The sequence below is a fragment of the Sus scrofa genome, chromosome 7 (assembly GCF_054392235.1).
Source record: "Sus scrofa isolate SSC_HxYL_T2T_F1_AM1 chromosome 7, Sscrofa_HxYL_maternal_Yorkshire_Landrace_v2.0, whole genome shotgun sequence".
Classification (NCBI taxonomy): Eukaryota; Metazoa; Chordata; class Mammalia; order Artiodactyla; family Suidae; genus Sus; species Sus scrofa.
Window position 1 is genome coordinate 88,730,865 of NC_139389.1, and position 16,823 is coordinate 88,747,687.

The 16,823-nt window shown below is 34.5% G+C and overlaps 2 protein-coding genes and 1 long non-coding RNA gene across 3 annotated transcripts in view; 1 reads left to right on the top strand and 2 right to left on the bottom strand.

Annotated features, from left to right (window-relative positions):
- The window catches only part of LOC146401740 (uncharacterized), a 269,339-nt gene that overhangs the window by 153,505 nt on the left and 99,011 nt on the right, over positions 1 to 16,823 (top strand). The gene's annotated exons all lie outside the window — the stretch shown is intronic.
- LOC100155405 (olfactory receptor 4K1) lies at positions 1,907 to 16,487 on the bottom strand. Its single transcript, XM_084966996.1, has 4 exons — positions 16,407 to 16,487; positions 11,364 to 11,514; positions 6,997 to 7,227; positions 1,907 to 5,342 (listed from the first exon to the last, which is right to left on the bottom strand). The coding sequence occupies exon 4, from the start codon at positions 5,321 to 5,323 to the stop codon at positions 4,388 to 4,390; it is 936 nt and encodes a 311-aa protein (XP_084823122.1). The 5' UTR covers positions 5,324 to 5,342; positions 6,997 to 7,227; positions 11,364 to 11,514; positions 16,407 to 16,487; the 3' UTR covers positions 1,907 to 4,387.
- On the bottom strand, positions 15,447 to 16,438 carry LOC100154182 (olfactory receptor 4K5). Its single transcript, XM_001927150.5, is given in 1 exon segment — positions 15,447 to 16,438. A coding segment is annotated over 1 exon segment (969 nt). The 5' UTR covers positions 16,416 to 16,438.

Genomic DNA, 16,823 nt, shown 5'->3' on the forward strand with positions numbered 1-16,823 from the left:
TGGTGATTTTCACCTTATTCTGTTGGACACACAAGCCGGCTCTAATTTGGTGTGGAAGGGACACCACAAAGGCATGAAAGCAAGGAGGTCAGGATCTTTGGAGGCTTGCTACCACAGTTGAAATTTATAGTTTTGTCAAGAATGGAAGAAAGTGGGTGCCTTCATATGTTATTGCTGAGTGTATGAATTGGTGGATGATGTGATAGTAGTAAGACAAAAAATGCACATATCTTTGAATGTATTTTATTTGAAAAAATATGTATAAAGATGTTCATTACAACAGCGTTTGCCATAACAAAAAAGTAAGGAAAACCTAAATATCTGTATTTGGAATGGATAAATAAATTATGGAACACTGAGGAGAAGTTAAAATCATATGGCAAATCTATGACTTACCATGAACAGATTTCTAGGACACAGTGTTAAGAAAACAAGCAGAATGTATACTTCCATATACTTAAAAAAACCAAACACATAAAATTGAATTTTGCATGTGCCATTGCACAAATGAATGTGAATATTCACAGGAAACCTCTTAAAGAATACTTTTTAAAATGTCGGCAGTTACTTCTGAATGCAGTGTAGAGAGTGGGGTGTGAAGGCAGCACTTTTACCTTATAATCTATCTTGTTTGGATTTTTAACAAAATGACTTTAATGATTTAAACATTTTAATGTGGCAACTAACAGACTTTGAGTGACAGCCCAGAATGTCCTCTTATAGGAAAGAATGTGAGTGTTAGTGGTTAGATGTCTTAATATTTATTTGTTTTCAGAAACCTATTATGGCTTATGAATTTCTAATTGCTGCTACAGTTTTGTTGATCTCAGAGAAAATCTTTAGAAAATTAAGAGAGCAAGGTCTTAACTTAGCAGTTTGTTTTCATTTGTGGTGTTGTAATGAATAGAAAATGGCTGTTGGATATGTAGACTTTCAACTCTTGGCTTCCATTAGTCTCATAATTTCATGATCTATAAGACAATAAGAATAAGATACACTACTATACAATGCAGCTATGATCAGATGTGACACTAAAAGTCATTGACACTTATTAGATATTTAAAAAATGGCCATAATTAGTTTAGGTCCATTCATAATCTCTTATCAGAAATAAAATAATGTTTTGGTTAATATAGAGGATGTGACTGAATACATACTAAGTGGAATGAAGCCAGTCATGACTTGTATTGGTCTACTCTTATTCTTTCCCAAAGGGTATGTAAAGAAGGAATACCATCTAAAGCAGAACATTAGCTTAGGAGAGTATGTTTGCTTGGATTATAAATCAAAACAATATTTATTGGTTTGCAAAGGAAAAAAACTTTAAAGAATTATTGCACAAATATTAAAGTCTTTATAACTAATGTCACCAAATTATAATACATTTATTCTCCAGAAAATCTTAACTATATAGTTATAAAAATCATTGGATCTAATATTAATTATAATACCTCTTCAGCTTGAACATTTCTGTCAGAAGATCTATATTTATGAAATACCTACTGAAACAGCAATACACACACAGGGCTATAATTCTATGACCCTGCAACTTGATAGAAGGAAAAACCGAGGTATATAAGCTAATCCTGCCTAACTCATTAAATTATTAACTCATTAATAATTATTAACTCATTAAATTATTTGGACAAGTCATTTATCTTTTCTGGGTTTGATTTTCTCAGTGAAAAGTGAGGAGTCTGGATTAAATTTTCTCAAATAACCCTTCCTACCCTGAAAATCCATGATAAAATGTTTTCTAGCCCTCCCTGCTCTGGGGTACTTCTTTTCCTTATAAACTGACCAAAGCATAAGATAATCCCTAATTATTTTTCAGAGTTGCACAGCATTCTATTTTATGGATGTACCAATAATATACTTCAAGAGTCTACATTGTTAGACACTTGGGTTTTTATATTTAGTTTTTTTCAACACTTTATTCTTAAAATCAATGCTTGTAACAAATACTATGTACATTTAAAAATTTTATTTTGTCTCCCCAATACATTATTTTTTTTTTCTACTGTACAGTATGGTGACCCAGTTACAAATACAGGTATACATTCTTTTTTTTCTCACGTTATCATGCTCCACCATGGAATACTACTCAGCCATAAAAAAGAACAAAATAATGCCATTTGCAGCAACATGGATAGAACTAGAGACTCTCATACTGAGTTAAGTAAGCCAGAAAAAGAAGGACAAATATCATATGATATCACTTATATCTGTAATCTATGTGCATTTTTTTACATGTGTATGGGTATATCTATAAGATAAAATACTAGCAGTATAATTACTAGTTCAAAATTTAAAAATTTTGATATTGAAATTTTACCTCATATATTCTACTGATTTAGAGATAAAATAACAATATTTGATTTTTCCACTTTTATCAAAATCTTCTCAACACAGTATAGTGTACAGTATACATTTGGATCTTTGCCAATCACAGATGAACAAAGGAATCTCACTTTGCATTTTCATGTGACAGTTTAAGTATTTATTACTATGTTCAGGAATCACTTGCACTTCATTACTAATAAGCCACTTGTTAATATGCTTTGCTAATTTTTCAATGGGTTTAAGAGTGTATATTTTTTGACCTGTAAAAGCGCTTTAGAAATTAAAGATATTACCCTTATGGATAATATTGCCTTTCATCTAGTTTTTTATTTGGATTTATGTGTGATAGGGTTTAAAACAAAACAAAACAAAAACATGAAAACCTTTGTGGGAACCAAAGTAGTCAGATTTGTCAACCTGTTTTTTAAACTTTACAACTTTTAATTTTTTTTTATCAAACTTAATGTTATAGATTACGACTGATCACTGAGAGCCAGGTAGACTCAATGATGAAATAAGAATTAGAAAGTGGAGGAATGTGTCTTTGGCAGTACAAAGAATTGGCCAAATGAAATAAACACTCATAAATTCTAATTTTCCTCCTTTTTCTCTGCTCTCCCTCTCTTTCTCCATTTTTTTCCTGGTGCCCCAACCCCTCTACTCCTTCAGTATGAGAATCCTGAGGAGCAGGGCAGCTATGTCTAAAATTCAACTTGCACTAACTTATCATGCAAAGTTAGTATCTTTGTACATAGACACTGACTTGTATCTTATATTTAAAATACTGAATCCAGTGTGATGACAATTATAGGCTTTCTACTGTTAAGCAATTCTTTTTATCTTTGTTAGAATATATGTGGTCTTCCTGTTTTACAGTCTTTTTCATAATGCAATTCACAGGGAGAATTACATAAGGAAACTATTGACTAGTGGAACAGTAATTAACAGATTTTTAAAATATTTATTATTACATATACATGAATTTTACTTTCTCTCTTCTATTTTCCAAGAAATATGAAAGAAGAGATCTCGAATTTGTGCCCAGTTGCAAAAAAATTTTTGAGCTATTGTGCATTTGTATGTTTTAGGTTCATATGGAATTAACATTTTTGGTAAATTTAAAGATTCTACACCCACCATACTTGAAGACAATTTCAAAAGTATTTGCAATTTTCGATTACTAATGCAAAATTCATTACAACCAATTTGTCCTACTTAAAAATAAGTAGACTTGGGAAACAGGTATACTAATAGCACCAAACATATAGAAAAGTCCTATAATGAATAGAAATGCATTTCAATTTAGAAAAGACAGAAAATTTGCATTGATTGGAACATACTAGTAGATTGAAAACTGTATCTAGTCACTTATGATGGAGCATGACGTAGGGGTAATGTGAGAAGAAGAATGTATATATGTATGGGACTGGGTGACTTTGCTGTACAGTAGGAAACTGGCAGAACACTGTAAACCAACTCTAATGAAAAAAATAAAAACATAAATAAATAAATAGAATTATAATCAAAAATTTCAATTCATAATGAAAAGATAAGCTAACAAATGTACATCAATAAAATCTGTGTTGTGAGCACAATATTTTTCCGCTATGTCAATTTATAGAAAAAATGTTTTGAATTAAGTTGAGAGAAGAATCAGAAACTCAGAAACTCAATTTACTTATATGTTCTGATTGCAAAGCTTGAAAAGAGCATATGTTCAATTGATGAGAATCACAAGTTTAGTAACATGAATAGCTTTTTATGTAGATTAGAATCTCTAAATTATGTATAAAGGATTTAAAAGGATTACTAAATATTTTCAAAAGAATTTGTACTTTTGAATTATGAGCAATGAAAAATTACCTAAAATTATATTTCACTAGCAAACCAGGAACTGATTTTGTGCAATCCCCTTGCACTTAGGACAAATATCAAATTCTATAACTTGATAACCCCTCACATTACAAAAAATAATTGACACAATGCTGGGCTCCAGCTGGGGCTCTTCATTTCCATTTAGGGTTAGGTTCCTTCATGGTGATCCTTAGTATTTCCAGGAGTTCACGTGATGGTTTCTCCACTTGTGCATAGCTGATTGAACATCTTCATTCCTCAGAGAGTAGATGATGGGGTTTAACAGGGGTGTACAAACAGTGTAGAACACAGAAAGAAACTTATCCACAGAAAGTCTGCTAAAAGGCCATATGTAGAAGTAAATGCAAGGCCCAAAGAAAAGAATCACCACTGTGATGTGGGCAGTCAATGTAGAAAGTGCCTTGGATGACCCACTGGAGGACCAGCGGTGGACAGTGATCAAAATGACAGTGTAGGAAATAATTAAAGCCAGGAAACAGCCCAGGGATATGAGGCCACTGTTAGTTAGGGTCAAAATTTCCACTTTGTAAGTATCCATGCAAGCCAGCTCTATCACCAGGGGGAGGTCACAAAAGAAGCTGTCTACCTCATTGGGGCCACAGAACGGCAGATCCACTGTAAAAGCCAAGTGGCTCACTGAATGAAGAATACCCACAGCCCAGGAGATAAACACAAAAATGATACATAGTCTGCGACTCATGATGGTGCTATAGTGTAGGGGCTTACAGATGGCAATAAATCTGTCATATGCCATAGCTACAAGCAACATCATCTCACTCCCAACAAAACTATGAAGAAGGAATATCTGGGCCATGCAGCCCTCAAAGGAGATAGTTTTGTGCTCGACAAGAAAGTCCACAAGCATCTTAGGGGTGGCAAAGTTAGACTGGCAGATATCAATGAAAGAAAGATTACTGAGCAGGAAGTACATAGGAGAGTTCAAACGGGAGTCAGAGGCAATGATGACAATAATCATGGTGTTGCCCAGCACCGACGTCACATACACGATGGAGAAGATGGCAAAAAGGAAAAGCTGAAGTTCCCAAGAGTTAGTGAGTCCCAGAAGCACAAACTCCAACACCACTGATTCATTTGTGTGAGCCATGTATCCAATCTACTGTTTCCTAAGAGAAAGAAATCAGGAAAATATCACAATGATTGAGTTACATGTAGTGTCTATACAAAAGAAATATGATAAGTTTTCAATCAAAAGTCAATTTAAAGAAATTATGTAAATAATCAATTTAATATTTAATAGCTGTGAGTTCTGTGGAACGCGAGAAAAGAAAAAAAGTAAATATGAGTCTTATAGTTAGAAAGATGATACACATTATTAAAACTTAAAATACAACATCAGGAGCAAGCAAATATAAATGATTCATTAATTTCATAAATATTATAGTTGAAATAAATTACACCAATGTGTTAGGTACTGTCATGGATAGGTATTAAGCTAAAACTTTTTTAAAAGTTTGGAATTTGCTCACCAAAACTGAAGAAAAAGGCTATTTCAAGCAAGGGGAGTAATGCCAATAAAGATATAAAGGTAAAAATATGAAAAACATGCAAAGGGAGCCATGAACTGGGGAAGGGTGCTGAGGAGCAATAAAAATGAAGTAGAGAATGGTAGATCAGGAGCATGATTATGGCTGCAGGTAGTGTTGAATGCAAGGCTAATAGACTAGATTGATATTCTTGAAACTGAGAATCATAAAGTGCCTGTCTGTTTTAAGCTTCTTTATAGAGGCAATTCACCACTTTGTAGCATGAACAGTCAATGGTCATACTCAGAGTTTCTATGAAGATCATGAATATTTATTTCATCATTTTAATAATAGAGTTAACCTGTCACATAAAGACCAGTTATGAACAAACCACCAATGTGTCTTCAGTCTTTTCTGACTCTGCCTTTGTCTCTTCCTAAACACACCTAACACTCCTGGATTTATCAAAATCGGTAGTATCTTTCAGAAACTCTCCTTTTGGAAATATCTTATATGACTCTGCATGTTGTATTTTGAGTACATAATAGATTTTTAAAAGGGAAAATTCACTCAACATTCCTTGTGCTGTAGACAGGGTGCCCAAAAGCTTCTTTATTAGTGAATCATTCACCAGTGTACTTCAGAGAAGAGATGGTAATATTTTGAGAGTGCAAGATACACCATAAGAAAATTTCCTCTTTCTTGGTGTAAGACAAATTTGATACATAGAAGTTGATGTTACATTAAAATCCATCTCTAAATTATGCCCATTGATCTCCAACACCATAAGCATGCATAATTTTTATTATTTTATTATTTATTTATTATAATAAATAATTTTATTATTTTTTATTATTTTATTATTTATTTATTATAATAAATAATTGATTACCTGTTAGCCTAGCAGCAAAAGCAATAAGGGATATTTATTCACCATTTATTTATCTAGCTACCCATTTCTCCTTCCAGGCAAATTTTGATAGCCAATAAATATTTGTTTAACAAATGACCAAATATCCTCTGAATAGAAAGCATAGAAGAGGACAGAGAAGGAACAGATAATGGTGATAGCGTATTTCCTTTTGTTTATCAGAAACTGACATCTCAGAGAGTCATATGCACAGAGAATTGCAGAACAGGAATATGCCTCTTCCAGATGGAGTTTCCATTTTGACTAAGACAACCATAATCTCCCTTGTGCTATCTTCTACTTGTTGATTTTGCATCTAGAAGACAGTTTCCTAATTACTTGTCTAGTCTGGATAATATATTCAAATGTATGTATAATACTTACACTCTTAATAAATAATTTCTTCCAACCCTTCAGTTCTTCCTTATTTTCTTCAATTTGGTGTTCCACAGTTTACTTCTAAGCTTCCTACTTTCCACTATGAGTCTTCATATTTAAAATATTTGCAATATACTCTTGACTTGATGCATTCTAACTCGGTCGCTGCACTAACCTGTGCAAACACAAGAACCTCAGGTCTTGTCCTCAGGTCTTGATGGCCCTGCTCCTCTTGCCCTGGATGATACAATTACAGTACGTAAGGTAAGGCAATATAAAGTCGTCCATCCTCAATCCAGGAAACTGATATCACTGGGGAAATGAGAAATCACCCTTTAGAGAACTGATGTCATCTACAGTGGGAGTAATTATTTTTACAAAGTAATTTTTCCAGGAATGGAGGAGAAAAGAAACAAGTGTATTACCACCCAGTAGGTATGTATGAAAGCAAATGATTATTTAATTATCACTAACTCCCAGTCAGCAAAGTAATTTTTCAATCCCTAACTTTCTGTTGATGAAACAATCATGCCATCTTACAAACAATCATGCCATCTTATAAACCACCCTAGGCTCAGAGTGGTTTCCTCCACTCACAAGGAGCCCACCCCTTCACAGGACCTCTTAGTCTATTGTTAACATGCTCAACTGGTTCTACCATTTGTAGTTTAACAGAAGAAATCTTTCCCACTTAAATATCATGATTCTTCAAATATTTCAGGGTGTTCTCATTTCCTCTCCATGATAAATCTGTTTTTACCCCCCAAATATATCAGCAGTCTTTCAACTGTATTTTACATAATACATTGTCTAGATATTCAAAGGTTGCAATGTAGATGTAAGTTTAAAATGGTCATCTTTAAAGAAGTACATTGAAATAGTTTCCCTGTAAGGAAAATGAAGGGGTAGGGGTGGGGGGGACAGATGGAGTTGATCTCAACAGAGCCAGATCACCTTCATTAGGCAAGGGGGGGCAGCAGTCAGTCTTAGACCAAGACCGGGCTACTGCATCAAGGGTCGTCGGGGGGTTTGAGGGAGGCTAAGTATGGAAATATTTTTTTTTGCTGAGGTCTGTTTCTTGTCCAAATTATTTTATCAGTTAAAGTTTAACAAGTTAGGTCTGGGGGAACAAAGGTTTCTGGGCTTGGACATTTGGTGTTTCTCTGACATTTCCCTTGGTATTTTGGGGAGTCAGTCTTCCAGAAAGAAAGGCCATTAAAGCTAAAAACCATTCCTTCATTCCCTATCACTCAGCATGTATATATGCTAAGTGTGTATATGTGTAACCACATTTTAGTAAAATGTTCACATACATAAAAGCATGGACAACAGCATAGATTACAGCATTGGTTAAAAGAGATAGTGGAAAAAAAACTAAGTATCTATAAATTTGAGAGTGAAGAAATATGATATTTTAGTAAGGTAGGATACATTTAATGATTTAAATTATTTAATTATTTTTGCAGATAAATATGGATAAAATAAAAAAAAAACATGTCAAGGGAATATATAAGATTGGTAAAATTATTATGTGCACATTGTACAAACCAAAAATAAAACAAAAATAATGACACACTTGTCACCTGAAATAAAAATGCACAAATAAAAGTTGTGAGTGAGTTAAGTTTTATTTAGGGAATTCCCTGAGGACTATAGCCTGGGAGACAGCCTTTCAGATTGCTCTGAAGAAGTAAGAGAGGACCAGGAAATATGTAACTAAAATTATATAATATAAATTATATATATATATATAATTTTTGCTGAGAAAAAACATGTAGTCAAGCATAAAAGGATTACTGCTAATCACAAAGAACAGATCACAAGTTAATGATTTTAGTGCTTTTCTATATATGGGAAGATGCAAGAATCTGGGGTCACTGAAATGTTTTCTTAAAATATGCATCTTAACTACCTAGGGGCCAGTATCCAAGCACAGAAGGCTTCCTGTTTTTCTCCATTCTAAATTCCCCTCAGGTGCACAGTCAGTGGATGACTGCAGTGGCTAATGGCTTGATCCTTTCAAACTAAACTGAAGGGCAGCATTTTTTTTTTTCTTTACACTACTTGTACTAGTTACTTTCTGCTTAGGCTGGTCAGAATTAGCTTCTTTTGCTTGCAAAAAAAAAAAAAAAAAAAAAAGAAAGAAAGAACGAAAAGAAAAGGATTATTACGATCAAAGTAGTTTCAGGGGAGAAAAATTTGCCACCCCAAAATGTTTATTTGGCATGTGGATTATCTTGAGATGAATACAATTAAAATGCAAAAGACTCAGGAAGAAACTTTTACTTTAACTGCCTAGAGAATGTTGAGGATCTCTTCCAGGAAGGGAGCTTTCATTGTAGATAATTTAAATGTGTAGACATGGAAGACACAGCAAACTCTTGTTTATTAAAATTTCTCTCAATGCCCTATTGCCTGTACATGGCCCTCCAAATATGTGTTTTCCAAACATTTGCTTTTCCATTTCCACGTGAATTGCCTTCCTCCTCTGTGAAGTCCCAAATTAATACCCCCAACATTCTTGTTTGTCTTTAGTTTAGACAATATTTAAAGTGAAGCTTTCAACCATTTTGGCGAGTTACTCGGTTTTCCTAGGTCTCTCCCATGTATATATATATATATTATTAAAATGTGTTTGATTTTCTCCTGTTAATCTGCCTCATGTCAATTTGATTCTTAAACCAGCCTTAAGAATATAGAAGTGTAGGGGAAAATTTCTTCTTTCCCGACATAGTTTTTGATAATCTGAATATTGAGAAAATAAGAAGCAATGCTGCAAAAGTCCTATCATATTTTCTGCACAGACAGATTACCTATTTTCATGGAGTTTAGTTCAGTCAGGGAGAAATATGTTTTCAAATAATGGTATGTGTTAGTGTGGTGATTTAGGTAGGGAACCAAATCATACACAGCCTTGTTAGCCAAGTCACAGAGGGTTTTTTCCCCTTTTATCCTAAGAACAATGAATAGGAATTGAAAGACTTTAAAGAGCTTGGGGACCTGATCAAAAGCAAGTGATGTATTCTATCATAATGTAGTCAATTTTCAAACCCAGTTTGTTTGATAAGCAGCTCAGAAGTTATTTTTGCATTTACTGAAATTTCCACATGTTTTTTACCATATTTTGTACAGTTAAATATATTTCCTTGTCTGTGGTGCAAGAAAAACCTACAGAGATCTGTGGACCAGACAAAATGAAAGACTTTTTTCATATTATTCTATTATTTTTAAATGCCTGCATAAAAAAAGTTTATTACCAAATCATTTTAGGATTTATTTTAAACAAAATATAACATGGTATTCTACTGTGCAAAATGTCTCAATTCAAGCTATAATATGATTATATCATTCACCTTATACAGTTTCCCTAAGATAGAAACTAAACTGAAAGTTTATTGTTATTTGTATTTCAGATGTTTCCCTTTGGATCCCTGAAAACTAGAATGATTTGAAATATTTCATGAAAAAAACTTTCTTAAAGTCTGTGAACTCTTGGATTTATTTTTGTTTGTTTTTATCATTGAATGTATGACACACAAGTTTAATAATACAAAATGATGCTGCTTCTGGTTTGGTAAAGCTCTTAATAGCAGAGAGTAAAGGTAAGAAGCAGACTTCTCTTTTCAAGTTGAAAGTTCCTCAGTTTGGATCATTCAATGAAAGCATTTTATGATTGAAATTTTACTACAAACTTTATGGATTATGAGTTATATATGCTTTTAATCTTCCCTAATTATATCTAAGCCTTCTCACCACACTTCAAAAAAAAAAAAGGTATGAATGATGTGGAAAAACAAACAAAAATTTTTGGTTAATCTATGAAAATTGTCACACTGGCTTAGAACATAGAAATTTAAAATAGTGAGTTGACAAATGATACCGTCCACTTCATAGATGCCAGAATTTCTTCTGTTTTGAAGCATGTCTTAAATGAATTTCACTTAAGTGTGTAAATATAGGATACTGCTGACATTTTTTTTGTCAGCTAGATCCTAGATATTTTATTAGACTTTTTCCGATGCTTCTGTTTTTTTCCAATATCTTCAAAATGCTTAAAATTTCTATATTTGTCAGAGTCTAGTCGGGGTACAAAAACCACAGTGGTAATTTGAACAGGGTATATCTACTATAAAGACTTAGGAACTGACAATAAGTATTAGATACTGAGGGGATAAAAGAGTACTCCAAAGAATACCTGAGGGCTGAGGGAGAGAACCCAGGGAAATAATAAACATAAACATGGGTGGGTTTCAAAACTCAAAAGATATGAATGTAGCCCTGTGGATGAGGTGTTCTCTGGGTTACCCTGGTATATAGATGGAGGGAAAATGGGGAGCAGGGAATTTAAAGATCAGGCTGGCAAGAATACTTACTGGGGGGTGAGAGCCACTGGGTTTCCTTGATCCACTGGCAGCTGCACTGTAGGAACAAGAAATTAAAGAGTTCTTGTTGTGGCTTAGGCCACCAGCTAGATCTCTGATTCAGCCCCTAGCTTGGATATCTCCATATGCTTCTGGTAGGACCCTAAAAAGAAAAATAAAAGAAAGGAAGAAATTAAGCACACTGGAAGCAAGAAGTCCATTCCTTCTTAAATGTTCATCTTGCCCCTTATAATCACAAAGAGGAAAGGTTTAAAGTTCATTTCTAGTATTGTTGCTGAAACTCTGCCTTTGTCCAATGGTGCAGAATAGAAACATGAAGAGAGAGTTTTGGGTGAAGGAGAAAAAAATAGCTTTTATCACTTTGCCAGGAAAAGGAGGGCACAGCAAGCAAAATGCCTTAAAGAATGTGCCCTCCATTGGGAAGAATTGAGGGGAGTTTTATAGGAAAAGGAGAAAAACAGGCTTTCAGATAGGAATCAGGATTGGGGCAAACATGCATTCTTCTTTCTTTGGGGGGATGTTAGTCATCGAAGCTGGTGTCAGGAGATCTTGGCATGATCATGGTGGTGGTCTTCTGGGTTATTGCCTAGAATAACAGTACTTGCAAAAGGGCATATCAATCAGAGATTAGAACAAACTAGGAAAGTTCCTGAAAAAGTCACATGCTAATAATCTTTAAGCCACAGGCAATTATGTTCATGGTGCCTGATCTTTAGCTTATGGGATATTATGTTTAGGGTCCAATTAAGCTAGGGAGAAGGACAAGGAAGGACTCTAAACTGGTCAATTTTAAATATTCACTTCTGAAAGAAGCATACAGAATATAACTTTTCTCTTAGGTCTATAAAATACCTACATCATTATGTGTATCCCTTGAGAGGGAACCAGGATCCTGCCCCAAGGCTGTACTATTGTTTCTTGACTGTTACTCCCTTGTCTCTGAATCCCCTTCTTTCTCTTATCAGCAACTGTCTGAACCTGTTCCCTCAGAACTCAGAGATGGTCAGAGAGGCTGAATGAGGCCCATTTCCTAAAAACAAGAAATGCGGGACCCAGAAGGGCTTTTATGCCCAGGAGCTCCACAGAGCTCTGCTCAGTTACAGTATCACAAAAAAGCAGGCCAGTGAAGGTGAATTTGATGTCAAGAGACAATAAACTGATAACTGATATGGTTCTTTATCAATAAATACACAAAGGAAAAATGTACTTTTTATTAAGTGAAGTAGTTGTAATTTTCTTCAGCCAAAGTAACTTTTCTTGTTACATTTTTGCTGAAAAGAAACAGCACATATTATTGTGACCATTGTTCTTTTTCTTGGCATATGTTAGCTGGAAATTCTTCTAACAGCTCTGAAATTGTATCTACTTACTGCTAAGAGCATTGTCAACTTCATCAATATTTAAATGTAGGACCTTAAATATCCAGTGTATAAAGAGATTATCTAAAGAATTAAGAATAAAATGTGTTTTCCTCTACTACAAGAAAACTTTCTGGCTTTCCAGACATTCTTTGGAAAAACTCAGTAGAGATATTGATAGTATTTTATCTCTTCTTGGAAGAGACCTCACAAAGATACTTCATTCATTTCAAAACAATATGAGTGAGGCATGTGAAAAAATTCAGAGTCTGGGAAAAATTGGAGTCCTCTGAGACAAACATTTCCTCTTCTGTGAATTAGCTGTGGGAATTCAGACTCCATTTCTTAATACTTATCATTTTATTTCAGAAAGTCCATTAAGGTAAAAATTTAAGATTAATTCAGTATCATAAGTGGCACATAGATTTCAATGTCAAAGATCACTCTACAAAGTTGTCTTAAACTAAAAACTGCCTGCCTTCACATTAAAATGTACAACTGGACAAAATTTAAATTACTTGCACAAGTTTTATTTATATTATTTTAGCAAAATTTTATTAATTTTACATAAAAATCCTAAAAATAAAAAAGGAAAGGAATTTCCCATTGTTGCTCAGTGGGTTAGAACCCAGCATAGTGCCCATGAGGATGAAGGTTCACTCCCTGGCCTCGCTCAGTGGGTTAAGGATTCGACATCGCCACAAGCCTCAGTGTGGCTCAGATCTAGTGTTGCCATGGCTGTGGCACAGGCCTGCAGCTAAAGCTCCAATTTGACCCCTAGCCCAGGAATTTCCATATGCTGCAGGTGTGGCTATTAAAAAGAGAGAGAGAGAGAGAGAGAGAGAGAGAAGATTTTTTGCTTGTATATATTCAATTTTAATTAATGAAATCAATTTCTGAAGTAGTAAATATTCTGTATAGGAAATCCTATGTGTGTTTATGCTGTTTGGTGGGAAGGAGAGGTATGATTAATCATATCTTCAAAATCATCTCTGAGTGAAAGAATGTTATGAGTACCTAAGTAACTAATAACTAGTATAGTTAACCAGGTTACATAATTTCTGAAATTCTTAGTACATTGATTCTCAGCTCTGATTCAACCCCTAGCCTGGGAACTTCCATATACAGCAGGCGCAACCCTAAAAAGACGAAAACAACAAAAAAAATAAAAGTAGAAAAAAAAGTATGGCATTAATAAGTTTTTAATGAATCCTACCTTCCTAATACTTTAGTACTATAGGCTTATTAGGAGGAAATCATAGAGTGCACAGCCTTTTCTTCAAGAAGAACAATTATAACACCAGCCCTCATTCTGTGGACAGAATATGAGGTGACCTGCGTGCTATAAAGTCAGGGAACATTGGTGCAACCTCCTCTTGTTCCTGTTCTAGATCCAATCTACCAACTCTTTTCTCTAGCTACGGATGGACTTGTATTCTAAAATTAGAAAGAAATCAATATGTCACATTCCTGGAGGAATGGTAACTTATGGGTTTAAATTTATACTAAAGTGTAAATTACTTTTACAGGAAGGTAGATTTTGAGAGTAGAAAAGAGTAAAGCATATCAGGTCTCAGAAGAACTAGAATGCTATAAGAGAGAGCAAAAATTGAGTGGGGTGGGAGAAAAGGAAATTTCCAAGGTTTCTTTAATTTTACTTAATGATGATTCTATTAGGGATAGACTCAGAAAAGATTAGCTGGAAATGGGAGGATAAGAAAGCAAACAACAAAGTGCAAAACTAGAGTTTTCATTCTTAGCATAGAAGAGAGGCTAATATTTCAAGAAATCTATCTGCCTCATATGAATTGAAAAATTTGGGAAAGTAAATGTAGAAACTCTAATCAACATTAATACCCCCCTAATTATCCCTAAAGTCTAAAGCAGAGATCCAGCTCTGGGGTCCTGGTTACCAATTCGGATATATATTTAACATTGATAATTATCATTAAGAATGTACTATTTGGTCCAAACGGAAGACTGCTACGTAGCTCCTTATAGCACAGACTGAAAAGTCCATGTTGAATTGGTCAGCTTTAAAGATTCTCCTCTCCCTTCTGTAATGTAGCTTCAGAGGAACTGGAATTAGCTTAACTGATCAAAGAATGAAAATATTACTAAATGAAATATTTGAAAAGCAAACTTCTGATTACATATAATTCCATATTTTAATGCACTGTTAGTTATTGGGAAATAACATGGGATAGGCATAAATAATGTTGGGGGAGGGATCTCATAACCTAAGAAGCTTCACTTACATCTATGCACTGATCTTAAATCAGTGGAGTGGCTATCCCCTGGTTGGGAAAATTTGGTTTCAGATTCTTTAATACCATCCCTGTATATTGATTTTTAGGCATGCAAATTAGGAAACTCATAAGATCAGGAAAATGTCTAAATTTATCCCCACCAAAGAATCAGGTTCACATTCTTTTTTCAATCATATTTCTATTTATCTGTAACTAAACAGTCAATGAATCTATGCTATCCATAGAAAGTCATTCCATAACTTATCTCCAAAATCAGTAATCATGATGTATTTTTTACAGTTTTGGATATTTAACTTTTGCTTAGGTGATACTCAGAAAAAGACTTGTCAATATCAATTAAATAATCACTATACCATCTTCTTTATTACTTTCACCCCAGTTAAGATATGCCACATAAACATATAATTAGACTACTGATTCGAAGAATTTAAATGAATTTTGTCTTACTAAAGTGAATTCCTCAGTACTAGTGGCATTTCAGAAATTTTCTTGGGCCTGAAGTAATACGTCATAATTTTCCTCATGGCAGTCTTCATATCTCTGTTCCTTAGTGTGTAAATAATGGGGTTTAGAATGGGAGTAAAAATGGTGTAAAATATGGCAAGAACTTTATCCACAGGGTAGGTGGTAAAGGGCCACACATAGATGAATATGCAAGGTCCAAAGAATAATATTACTACAGTGATATGGGCAGCTAGAGTAGAAAATGCCTTGGCCATTGCAGCAGAAGACTTAAACCAGACAGTGGCAAGACTAATGATGTAAGAGCTGACCAAGAGAGAGAAAGTGCTTAGTGAAAGGATTCCACTGTTGACCACAATGAGTATTTCAATGATGTAAGAATCCAGGCAGGCAAGTTTGGCCACTCAAGGAAGGTCACAAAAAAAGCTGTCTACTACATTGGGTCCACAAAAAGGCAGATTCATAGTAAATGATAACTGGCTGAGTGTGTGCACCAAGCCCACTGCCCAGGAGATCATTACCAGTACAATGCATGTCCTTTGGCTCATGATGATGACATAGTGTAGAGGTTTGCATATGGCTACATATCTGTCATAGGCCATGGAGACAAGCAGCACCATCTCCCCTCCAGTAAAAAGGTGAATGAAGAAAATCTGAGCTATGCAGCCACTGGAGGAGATGGTCTTGTGTTCACTTAGAAAATCAACAATCATCTTAGGAGTAGCAAAGGAAGCCTGACAGATGTCCACAAAGGAAAGGTTTCCCAAGAGAAAGTACATCGGGGAGTGCAGTCTGTTATCAAAAGTCACCATGAGGATAATAAGAAGGTTTCCCAGCACAATGACCACATATAGCACAGAGAAGAAAACAAAAAAGAAAAGCTGAATTTCCTGAGAACTAGAGAGTCCCAGCAATACAAACTCAGATACCACTGAAGAATTGACCTTCTCCATGGATCCAGGCTGCAGGCTTGCTCTGAAACAATCCTGAAGGAGGGAAAATAGGGAAGGATCAGAATTCGGAACAAAGAACACTTTTAATGTAAAGGATTCTGAGATTCCAGATATAATGCGTATTTACTGAATGAAAGATTTTGAAGAGACCATCCTAATATATCTGGGGAGTTGGAAAGAGCTTATGAGAATGTGGAAATCCTTTAATCAGTGTCATAACTCCTTGAGTTTTGGGATAGTCTTAGTAATCTATCATACAGTAGTAAACAGGCTCACTCAGGAGCTGACTTGTGATCACAACGCTAGAGGAGAGGTTTGAAACCAACTTCAGAGGGTTTGTAAGTTGGAAAAAATAATTTAGATCTGTTGGTCTTGTGGTCATTTTCCATCATTAATTTCAACAAATCT

Coding starts and splice junctions, on each gene's coding strand:
- LOC100155405 (XM_084966996.1), bottom strand. CDS start 5,323: ATGGCTCACACAAATGAATCAGTGGTGTTGGAGTTTGTGCTTCTGGGA.